This window comes from Rhinolophus sinicus, linkage group LG06 (assembly GCF_036562045.2).
Source record: "Rhinolophus sinicus isolate RSC01 linkage group LG06, ASM3656204v1, whole genome shotgun sequence".
Classification (NCBI taxonomy): Eukaryota; Metazoa; Chordata; class Mammalia; order Chiroptera; family Rhinolophidae; genus Rhinolophus; species Rhinolophus sinicus.
Window position 1 is genome coordinate 41,275,045 of NC_133756.1, and position 12,277 is coordinate 41,287,321.

The 12,277-nt window shown below is 36.4% G+C and overlaps 1 protein-coding gene across 4 annotated transcripts in view; it reads left to right on the plus strand.

The window, feature by feature from the left end:
* ST6GALNAC3 (ST6 N-acetylgalactosaminide alpha-2,6-sialyltransferase 3) overlaps nucleotides 1-12,277 on the plus strand; it is a 580,324-nt gene that overhangs the window by 425,558 nt on the left and 142,489 nt on the right. Inside the window, exon 4 of one of the 4 annotated variants that reach the window (XM_074334965.1) lies at nucleotides 820-988. The exons of the other annotated variants lie outside the window; for them this stretch is intronic. Coding sequence (XP_074191066.1) covers nucleotides 820-973 — 154 coding nt within the window. The 3' untranslated portion in view covers nucleotides 974-988. Of the gene's footprint in view, nucleotides 1-819; nucleotides 989-12,277 lie in introns of those variants that run through there. 4 annotated transcript variants of the gene reach the window in all.

The window sequence follows — 12,277 nt, forward strand, 5'->3', positions numbered from 1 at the left end:
TACTCATTTTGAAAAGACTCATTAGGGACAGTGGTCCTCCATGCTCATGAAATTATGCAATCTAATTGGAGAATTACAGTTACACACACTAGTGCTAGAATGAGAGGAATTGCTGCCTAACAGGTAATGTCACTGTCTACACCTTGCTGTTGCCCTCCTTTCCACCTTGGTCCAAATCCGATCCTTTCCTTGGGTCCATTTTGAATTTAGCCATCTTTTTAATGCTGGTAACAGGCTAAGCTATAAATAGCTTGCTTTTCAGTAGAACAACTCATGCCTGAAAAAGTTGATAATGATTTCAGAATTTCTTTTGAGTTTCTAATTACAACACAGATAACAAATACACTATTCATATGTAATTTTGACAAAGACAACAAGTAATTTCATATTCTTTGGAGATCACTGGACAAGTGTGGGAGCCTACAGTCAAGTATCAACTGCCTTGTTTTTGGACAAGAGTACCTGACAACCACTCCCTCAGGGAAGATCAGGAATTAGAGCATCTGAATCTCAATAAATTTTTTGGTAGAACAATCCAAGTGCTATAACACAAGCTGCCACTGAGAATGTAATTCTGATTGGCTGGCTTAGAATCTTGCTTTTTTTAATTTATACTACACATGTTATGAATTGGGATACTGTATAGCCAATTGGTATATGGACAAGGTTTTACTATAAATAAATACATTTTTCTATCTTTAGACATTATCAGTACATCAGATAAAGTATACGAACAAATTCTTCTAAAATGCAAAACTTAAACTTGAAATGGGTACCATGTTTTTTTTTACTCTTTTTATCTTTTGGTCCTTGCTTAAGAGATCCAGAGCTTCAAACCAGAATGAAACCAAAGAAACTGCTCCATCCCACGGAGAGGAGAGCCAGTTCAACATTAGATCGTCCCTACTGGCACCTCCAGAAGATTTCAAAGGCAATTTGCATAAACCATTATAATATCAGACACCCAAGCTGAAGTATCTGTTTCAACCATAGAATAGTAATTCTCAGAACTTTGGATTTCAGAGACCTGGGTAGTTCGGGGGGGAATTCTTCTTAATTAAATTCCTGGAAAGGGTGGTCACCTTTTTATTTTACCAAGTAAAGATGCTTTTTTTTTTTTTCCTTTTCACTCATTTGTTAATTTGTGTATATGTATTGAGCACATACTATCTGCAGCTACTAAAGTATGTCCTGGGAATGCATTGAAAAACAAGGTACATACAATCTTTGCCCTCCAGTATCATATAGTCTAGTGGGTAGACAGTTATTAATCAATTACACAATATATAGAAAATTCACATTGAGATCAGTGTTATGAAGGATTAAACGTGGTCATCTGAGAGCACGTAACACTTAATTTTGTATGGACAGAGAAGGTGAGGGAACACTTCCTCTTTAAAACTGATGCTTGAACTTAAGAGGTCTCAGACTGTACAGGCCATAGTAAGGATTTTTAACTTGATGCTAAGAGAAATAGAAAGTAATTAAAGAATCTCAAACAAGATTTATGTTACTAAAAGTTTCTTCTGGATGCTATTGGAGAATGGATTGGAGGGAAGCATGAGTGGAAGGAGTGAGATCGGTGGGCAGAATTTCAGGAGTGTAGCTATGACTAAGTATGACGGCCATGGTGATAGGAAGTAGTTGGATTTGAAGAATATTTTGAAATTGGAACTGCTGACACTCACTGATCGATAAGGGGATGGAGGGAGGAAGACAGACGTATCAAGGATGACTCCTATACTCCTGGCTTGAGCAACTTGCCATTTAATATACTGTTTACCGAAATAGAAAGACCAGGAGAAGAACAGGTTGGGGCAGGAAGGGAGAATCAAGAGTCCTTTTTTGTGCCTGTTAAATTTAAGATTCCTGTGAGGTATCCAAGGCAGGCAGATATACAAATCAGAAGCTTAGAGGAGTATTTTGCTACTAGATATAGATTTAGGAAATATCAGCGTATCAATGGTATTAAATTTCTGGGAGTAGATAAGGTTTCACAGAAATGAGTATTATGGAACTTAGAACATTCTGAGGCCAACACAAGGGGAGAAATATTTGGCGCATCTTTCTATAAAAGGTATGAACATTTTAATACCCACAAAATAGAAAGAACAAAATATCAGTCCTTTAAATTAAGGACACTTAGTTGCACGATATCTTCTCTCCATTGTTCTTATCATTTTCATTTTGCTGCAGACCAGTGAAAACTTTGTCCTAGAGCAGCAGTTGCAAACTACTGCCCTAGAGTTTGTCACTCTCTTAGGCAGAAATGACCTCATTTTGGTAGCAGAAGTTCTTATCCACTCCCAGCTTCACCTGACCTTAGTCTCTCCAAACTTAAAAGCACATCTGGGAGTTCTGGATCAGAATAGTAAAGGACTGAAACAGAGTAATACAAGATCCTACAATACGACATCGGTTCCTCCCTATCCTGAAATACAAAGTCAGTTTCCTCCTACGTGCACTGTGACATTCCCAAGTCAGAGGACTGACTACATTGCAAATTGTAGAGTAGTTATTTGTGTGCCTCAGGGTCAATTAATATGTGCGTGGCCATCTCCTCCTCCCACCCATCTCTAGCATTGGCATCCATCATAGAATTCTTTTCTAGTGGATTTAGTAAAGATTTCTGAATGATGCTGTCACAATGTTCCAGACCACCTTGATCCATCAGATAGAATGTGGGAGATAATAGTAATAACTACGACTAACAATAATAACCATTTTGTTATTAACTTGTAATTACGATTATTAATAATAACATTCTTTAGACTTTGTGTCATGTACTGAACTAAGTGTTGTCCATACCTCATCGTATGTAAACCTTACAAACAACTTAGAAGTTTAGTGCCATTTTGTAGATGAAGTAACTGAGGCTGAAATATTGACATCTCAGGTGTACACTTCATAATTTTTTTCGCATTGTATTTTAATTATGTGCCATTAGCTGCTCTAATGGAAACTCAGTGGGACTCTATACTTTTATTTTTCCTATTTGAATCCTCAGTATCTCACAGTGCTTGGTCCATTTAAGGTGCTTCTATTATTAAATGTTGAAAGTCACGTAAACTCTTATAGTGGTAGAAGCCCTTTGAAGGGCACTGGTTGTGTCTTACGTGATTTGGAATTTCTCACAGTACCTAGCATAATTCTCAATAAATATTTGGAAAGTTGAGTGTATGGGTTTTAAATTGGCTGAAAAACTCCTGTAAACTCAGAAGGTTCTGAGTGGTGCAGCAGGTGGATGGATTACTAATGAAGGAGGATTAAGCATACGTGCCGCCTAATATGCTGTTTTTACAACTGTGGGTCTGACTCTTATTTAAGCATTCTTATTCATGACCTGGATGGCAAAAAGAAAGAAGCTGCTCATTTTTGGAATCCACTAATGATTCCAATTTGGAAAGTGTTGTGAGCAGCTCAGGCAACAGAAATAAAATGCAAACGACCTTTGAGACTGGAGGTATGTAGGCTGGGAATAATAACTTTGTGAGCATTTGAAAAAGGCAAGGCAGTGAATACACCTGGGGGAAGAGAATCCAAACACAGAGCTGTTCTCTGGGAAGCAGATGCCCGAGCGCAGTGATGCCAAAGTAGGCCCAGGGGGCACAGTGGTCTGCAAATTAAATTCAGGCCAGCCAGGCATTCTGGCAGGATGAAAGAGAAGTCCAGGTTGAGGCTGCCTGTGCAGGAGGGCACAGAATAACAGTTCCTCTGTGGACATTTCTAACTGAGCAGCACCTGGCACCACACATTGCGGCCCCACCACCTCATTACTAGGGAAGCTCCAGCAATTTGGAAGGAGTGCAGAGTGTAGCAACAAGAATGAATGAATTCCGGAGCCCGAGGAAAGGACATGGATAAAAGATTAAAAGGATTAGATGGCTGTAGTTTAGCTGCAGAAAGCTAAGGGAAAGAGGAAGGAGAGGCTCGGAAACTAATAATAAATACCCAGGTCTATTCTAAAATAGCCAAGTGGAAACTTGTAGAAAACTCATCAAATTAAGACTTTTCAGATGAAAATGGACATGTGCTTCCAAGCCATGGGCTTCAGGCCTGAATAGGTACACTGCCTACTCAGGTGCTCAGTAAGTACTCCCCTATAAAGTAACCTTCGTTTGCCAAAAGAGTATAGGGTTCTGGAAATAGACCGATCGGAAGTACATTAGAAAATCAGCCAACCCTTTTCTTAGTGTCCAGTGAGGACAGGATGACAGGAACTAGATTTTTGATGTATTGGTCGACTCAAAACTCGTTTCAACGATGAAGTTGCCTCTACCCATTCAGATACATACAAAACAAAATAGAAACCTTGTAGCATGGGGGAGGCCTAGAACACAGTTGGCTAGGCTCTGTAACCCTATCATTGCAATTCACTTTGTGTCAAGCGGATTGGTATGATGCTAATTTTTCCCTTTCTAGGCAGTGGAGGAAGGGCTAGAGAAAGCTGTCCCTCGGGACTAAAGGTAAACTTGGTGAACTTCACTTTTAAAAGATCAAACACACAAATATTCAAGTAGATGGATTCGGGGCTAATTCTTTGTTTTATAGAAAGGAGTCTCTGAAAGCAGCAACTACCCTGGGGTGCTATTGCATTCATCATTGTTTAATGATCATTAACTACACTATTCTTAACCTGGAACCTGAGGAAGAGAGTCGAATACTCAGATTTCAGCCGGTTGCAAAGCAGCTTCACACTTTACGCTATCTTTATCCGCTCCAGCCTCACTGGGCTTCCCTGAGCTCCTCACACATGGCAGCCCTCTGAAAACACTGTTCCCTCCTCTGCTAGTTTCACTTACCCTCCCACTTCCTTGACCCATTCCTGCTTTCTGCAGGGCTGATTCTTTCTTGTTCCTGTCCTCTCAACTTAAATATGACCTCTTCTAGAAGGTATCTGTTTGGAATGATTGGGGCTATAAATTAGAGGAAATCTTATTAATAGCAGCCCAAGGCAGTAGATATTAATATCCTGCTCAAAAGGTGTTCAGAGTAAAGTGTCTGAGGCTGGTATCACAGCCCAGCTATGTAATTAAGAACCCAGGAGCCTCTGCCCCACCCTCCACCCCCAGCATCACAAGAGTGCCTCAGGCAGAAAAGCATGGAGGAGTTATGGGGGAAGGCTTTCCTTTTTTATTTAGGAAGGGCCACCATCCCCAGAGACTCCTAACTATATCTAATTAGTTAGAACTGTGTCACATGTAAGGGAGTCTAGAAAATCGTGATTAGCTTTCCAACCTCTAGAGGAGAGGAAAGCAAGGGAAAAGGGGGATGAGGGGGATGAATGACTTTCAGGGAGCCAGACCTCAGTGTCTGCCATGGTATGTGTCCCACTCATACTCCCTCACCCCACCCCACTTATTCTCTGTCATGGTTCCCTACTTCTTCTCTTTATGGCATTTATCATGGTTTGTAGATGTACATTTATAATCCCACAGGAATATATACACACTCATGGCTGGCTCGCTCACCACTGTATCACCAGAACCCAGCTCTGAGCCTGACGAATGAGAGACACTTAATAAATATTGCTTACTTCACAGGCTGGTTGGCTGCCAGAAAAGAAGCTACCTCTGAAATTATTATAGAATCACAACCTCCTGGGAAAATAGAATTCTGGCTATCAAACTCTGACTTGCACACAGCTCCTTCTTATTTATTGAAAACTATTTCATATATAAAGGTGTATAGATGAAGTAAAATAATGAACATTTAAATACCCACCACCCAGCTATATCAAATTTGCAGGTTTTTGCCGGAGGCCCTTGAGGTCTATTGATGTTGAATTTAAGAAACAAAACATCTCAAACACACATGAAATCCCTGTGTCCCTTTCCCTGGGTCCATCTTCCTGCTCTTGCCTTTCTCTCACAAGAGGTAACCACTACTCTGAATTTGGGTTCACTAGTGTAGTATGTGTTTTTATACTGTGGTTATCTATATTCTATATTCATATCTATTTTATACTATAATTATATTCATGCCTATATGGTTATCTATATTTATACTGTGGTTATCTATATTGATACTTACACTATGGTAATCTGTATTGTTACCTATATTTTGCATGCTTTCAAGTTGTATATAAATATTATATTTTGTATAATTACTACACAAATTACGTAAGTAAAAAAGTATTATTCACTAATCTTTCTCATCTATCTTGTTATTGCTATTTAACCATATTTTTGCATGTGACTCTGTAGTGTTTCATTGTATGAATATGTCACAATTTAGTTATCCATTTTTTTCTTGGTAAACATTTTGATTGATTGTTGACAATCTTTTCCTAGTACAACTAAAGCTGTACACAATTAACATTCTTCTTCACATTTCTTCATCACATGTGTGAGGGTTTCTTAGTCTAAGGTATATAACTGAGAAATAAAGTTGCAGGGTGAAGGAGATATATTTCTTCAATTTTCTTTGATTTTGCCAAAGTGCTCTACAAAATGTTTACCAATTGAAACTCCCATCAGCAGTGGATGAGAGAAACTGTTTCTGTATTTAATACTGAGTATCACACTCTGATTTTTGTCAATCTGTTGGTGTGAAATGCTATCACATTGTTTTACTTTGTATCTCCCTGACAATGGGGAAAGTTGAAGATCTTTCGTAGGTATGTTGGCCAATCAGGTTTCCTTTTATGAAAATTGCCTATTCATATCCATTGCCCTTTTTAGGGGGACAGGGAGCTGTTTTTTTCTTATTGATTTGTAAAATGCTTTATATATTCTGGGTAGCAATGCTTTCTCATTAACACACATTGCAAATGTCTTTTCCTATTGACTGTTCATGTTGTTTATAATGTTGCTTTGTGAATAGGAGTATTAAATTTTAATAGAGTAAAATTTATCAACCTATGACTTTGTGGTTGGGTTTATTACCTGTTAGATAAGAAATCCTCCTCTATTTCTAAAATCTTAAAAATATCCTTTTATATTTTCCTGTAAAAACTTTAAAGATTTTTGCTTTCCACAATTAGTCCAGCTAGAATTAGTTTTATGTAACATAAAGAGATCTAGTTTTATTTTATTTTTTCCCACATGGATAACTAGTAATCTCAGTTGCATTAGTGAATGCTCCATTTATTTAGTATCAGTAATTGATATCAAGTTTTCATTGATGCATGGATCATTTTCTGAGTTCTATATTATGTTTCAGTGGTCTGTCTTTCTATCCCTGTGCCAATATGATACTTTGTGTAGCACCATAACTTCCAAGAAATTATCCATAGGGTTAGGTGCAGGGGCTCAGGAGCCACACTGCTTGGGTTTGAAATCTAACTCTGCCATCGACTAGCCATGGTACTTTTAGATAGACCCTCTATCTCTTTGTGCCCCAGTTTCTTTCTAATCTGTAAAATAGTGATAATAATTGTACCAAACTCATAATGAATGAAAAGTTTTTGCCTGGTTAGATGCTATTACTTTTAGTTGTAGTATCAGTATTGTGATTACTAATTATGATATTTGATAGGTTAGGCCACCTCTACACTTTTCTTCTTCACAATGGTCTTCACTATTATCAGCCTTTTGCTCTTTCAAATGAATTTTAAGATAGGCTTATAATGTCTCATGAAAAAAACCCATTGAAAATTCAAATGCCATTGCATTGATACATTAATTTGAGTCTTCTTATCCATAAATTTAGTATTTTTCTTTGTCTATTCAATTGTTTTACAATCAGGAAGTAAGTTTGTAATTTATTCCACAAAGATTGACATATATTTGTTAGAGCTATTCTTAGCTACATTTTAATTTGTTGTTCTTGTAAATGAGGTACTCTGTATATTATTATACTTGAATGAGTTATTACCGCTATGTAGAAATCCTATTATTTTTATGTTGATCCTGTATCTAGTCACCTTGCTGAGCAAGTACTAATTCTAATGGTCTGCAGATTCTCATAGGTTATTTATGTAAACAGACTGACCATTATATAAAAATATAGTATTTTTCTATCTTTCCAATATGTACCTCATTTTACTTTTCTTCTCTTATTGTGTCAATTGAGACCTCCTAACAGCATTAAAGAGAAGTAGTGATAGCAGGCATCCTTGTCTTATTCTGACTCTAATGGTAACATTGTTAAGTTTCATTGTTAAGTTTGATCTTTGCTGTAGATTTTTGATAGATAATTATCAAATTTAGGAAGTTCCCTTTTATTTCTAATTTACTAAAAGTTTAAACAAAAATGAGTGTTAAATTTCACTAAATATTTTTTGGCATGTATTGAGTTTATCATAGACTGTTTATTCTTTACTTTGTTGTATTGTGTAGTGTATTAATAGATTTTCTAATGTTGAAACATCATTTCCTTCCTAAGATAATACCCTCTGGTATTTCAAAGAATCACCTGGGTCTTTTCCTAAAGGACAAGAAAACTTAAGTTTCTTAAGCAATTGTTATTTTGATTTGACTCACATAAGTTGTTGTTTTTTAGATCTTGGTATGTTTAGTTAGTTATTTCTTTATTTCTTTCATTTTTTGGCATTTGTACGTTTTTAAAAATGAAATTTGTATAATAGTAGCAAAAGATACGAATAGTGGGAAATGCGGAGGGTGGAAATATTAGCTCTCCTTATTTTGGACCATGAAATAAAGGGACAGAAGAACTTCCTACTAGCCAAGGACTTCTAGGGTGACTTGGTCCAGTGCCATAATTACCTTATTTGCTGAGTAGGTGAATCATGCTCGCCATTTGTCTCAAACCCGGGTGACACCTGTACCCAGAATCATTGAGGAAACACTCTTAACTGCTTCAGGTAACTGGGTATTGCTTGTGAACTGGAAGGGCTAGTTTTCCTAGAAGCACTAATGATGGCTGGTGATGAAAAATGCATCTGCTCTTACCCTTTTGGAGCCACTTTTGTTTGTTCTCTGTTTTTATTCATCTTTGGCAATTGCATCATTTTTGAGACATATACTTGTACAACCTTTTGTAGTTCTGCTGTCAGCAAAGAGATTGTTCTGTTTAATAATTCTATCTTCCATATTATAAAATTATTTCAGTATAATTGCTCTTGGTGACAAAATGCCAGGTCAGTGTAGAAATATGGTTTTGATGGATGTTGAACAGTCCTGTTTCTGAATATCTGTCCTAATTATATACACACATTCATTCCATTATGGAAAAGTTACTATACCAAAAGAACTGTATACATATAGTAACAATAATGTGATTCCCTAGTCTGTTGGCTTTAAAAAAGATTTCAGAAATTGATTAAAATATTTAATGTTAGTTTTTCATTCAAGGCTTTGTGAACCAAATACCTTATTCCAATTGGAAATGTGTTGCAAAGAGAATATTCTGTTTTCTTTCCCTCTTCATCATATAGAACAAAGGAAGAAAGATACTGAACTCCTAGGAGTTATCTCCTTGATTAACTGTGAAGTAATAAACATAGGAAAGCAGCAACAATTCATGCAGTTGGGTACTAAATCTCCACCTTTATGGCCTGCATTTGCCAACTGTCTCCATATTTGACAGACAAAGTGCATCTGTGAATTTTAAGTTTCTCGGGTTACAGTTAAGATATGTAATTAGATTTCAAGATATACATCTTCCACCAAAACTTCTGCTACAGGGGGAAAAAGCCAATTAAGCCAGCTTTACTCAGCTTCAAAACAAAACTTCAACAACTTGAAAACTGATGGAAGAACTTAACTAATGAGGACACTTCACTTGGGGCATGTTATTGCTTGATGGAGGCTGTGTGCTCTGGGATTCAGGCTCTTCCTTCTTTAAAGGCTGGAGTCAGAAAGTTTACTTGGTTAATAAAGCCAGTTCCCTTAGACACATGGCTTGATACAGGGGCAGTTGGAAATTAGTACCTTGAACTTTTGTTACATATAGTTTTCTAATCATTTATACTTATTAAATGAAAGCTATCTGAAAAATGGTATTAACTCAAATAGGTAAATGAAAAGTTACTATGATGCTCAAAAGCAAAAATGCATTCCAACTGTGTAAAAATTTTTGGCCTACTGGACTAATTCCAGGCCAGAAAGACTTCCAATAAGCATAATGACAATGATGATAAAAGGAACTAATGTTTCCTGAGCAGATACCACATGCGAGCACTCCTTAAACATTTAATAAGCATTAATTTATTTAATACTCATGAAAAGCATATACATTAAGTATTCTGTCATTTTACAGTTAGGAACTGAGGTTCAGAAAAGTTGAGTAATTTGGCCAAGGTTACCTAAACATCTCCTTTAGCAGGTTAAAGCCTTTCTCTTCTGTAAAATGGAAATACACTAGTTGACTATTGCCTTTTATAAAACAGCATAATGCCCTTAAAAATAAAAGCTTCCTTGAATAATATAAGAAATCAGAAAGACACTAGAAATGTTAGCTCGTTAGTATAAGCTTACGTGTTATTATTAACAAGTACAGGAAAGTCACATGAGATGAAGTTACTCTCTATCTTCAAGATTATAATCCAAGCAGGCAGATAAAACAAATACATGAGGAATTACTTGAAATAATTTAAAAAAAAAAAAATCTCAACAAATACAAAGTAGGAAAGCACTTGGAATTGAGTTCTACTTCTTCTGGACCACATTTGTATGGACTGTAAAACAATGGGGGTTGCAGGACAACTACTTCCCTTAACAGCTTCTTCCTGCTCATAAACCTAAGTCTGTGATTCTAATGAGTGCCTGCGAAGTGTGACAATTAAGTTTGCGAACTTGTTGCAATGATGTTGTTAACCTTCTTTTGATATCAGAGGGATAATTCATTATGAATTTGTACCAACTGGATAAACAGTTAACCAAGTTTACTATTTGGAAGTGCTGAAGAGGCTGCATGAAAAAGTTACATGACCTGAACTTTTCGCCAACAATTCATGGCTCTTGCATCACGACAATGCACCAGCTCACACAGCACTGTCTGTGAGGGAGTTTTTAGCCGGTAAAGAAATAACTGTTCTGGAACACCCTCCCTTCTTACCTGTACTGTCCCCCAATGACTTCTTTCTTTACCTGAAGATAAAGAAAATATTGAAAGGAAGACATTTTGATGACCTTCAGGACATCACAGGTAATATGATGACAGCTGTGATGGTCATTCCAGAATTGCTTTGAAGGTTGGACTAGGCGCTGGCGTCGGTGCATAGTTTCCCAAAGGGAGTACTTTGAAGGTGACCCTAGTGATATTCAATAATTACGTATGTAGCCCTTTTTCTAGGATGAGTTTGTGAACTTAATTGTCTGACCTCATATGAACAAATCAATGTGGAAATCACAGCAAGTGACAAGTGCTGACTGAACAAAACAAAATGGTCATTAAAGGTCTGCTGGAGATGACATTTTAATCAGATCCAAAGAAGGTGAGAGTAAAGTAAAATGAAACCCTTAGATTTCTGTATAAGAAAGATTACCATTTCAACAAATGGTGTTAGGAGACCTGTGTACCCACATATAAAAAGAACAAAGTTGAACCCCTTACCTCACACAATACACAAAAATTAATGAAGTATATTATATCCTTAAATGTAGGATATAAAACTCCTAGAAGAAAACAAGAGTAAATTTTCATGATCTTGGATCAGATGATGATTTCTTACATTCAACACAAGAAGCATAAACAACAACAACAAAATAGATAAATTAGACTTCATCAAAATATTAAATTTTTGTGCTTGAAAAACACTTTCAAGAAAGTGAAAAGACAACCCATAAAATAAGAGAAAATGTTTTCAAAGTCTTGATAAAGGACTTGTATCTAGAATATATAAAGAATTCTTACAACTCAATAACAGACAAATAAAAAGTAGGCAAAGAATTTGAATAGACATTTCTCCAAAGAAGATATATGAATGGTCAATGGCCTGTGAAAAGGTGTTCAACATTATTAGACATCAGAGAAATGAAAATCAAACCTACAATATGATACCACTCACACCCACTAAGATGACTGCTATCAAAAAGATAGATAATAATTGTTGGCGAAGATGGAGGAACTGGAACTCTCAGACATTGCTGCTGGGGATGCAAAACAGTGCAGCTGTTCTGGAAAACAGTCTGATACTTCCTCAAAATGTTAAAGATACAGTTGTGTATGATCCAGTAATTTCACTCTAAGATAATGGAAACATATGTTCACACAAAAACTTGTACATGAATATTCATAGCAGCATTATTCACAATAGCCAAAAAGTGGAAACAACCCAAATGCTCATCAAGTGATGAATGGATAAAAAACGTGATATATATATATATAGATAGATGACAGATAGATAGATAGATAGATAGATAGATAGATA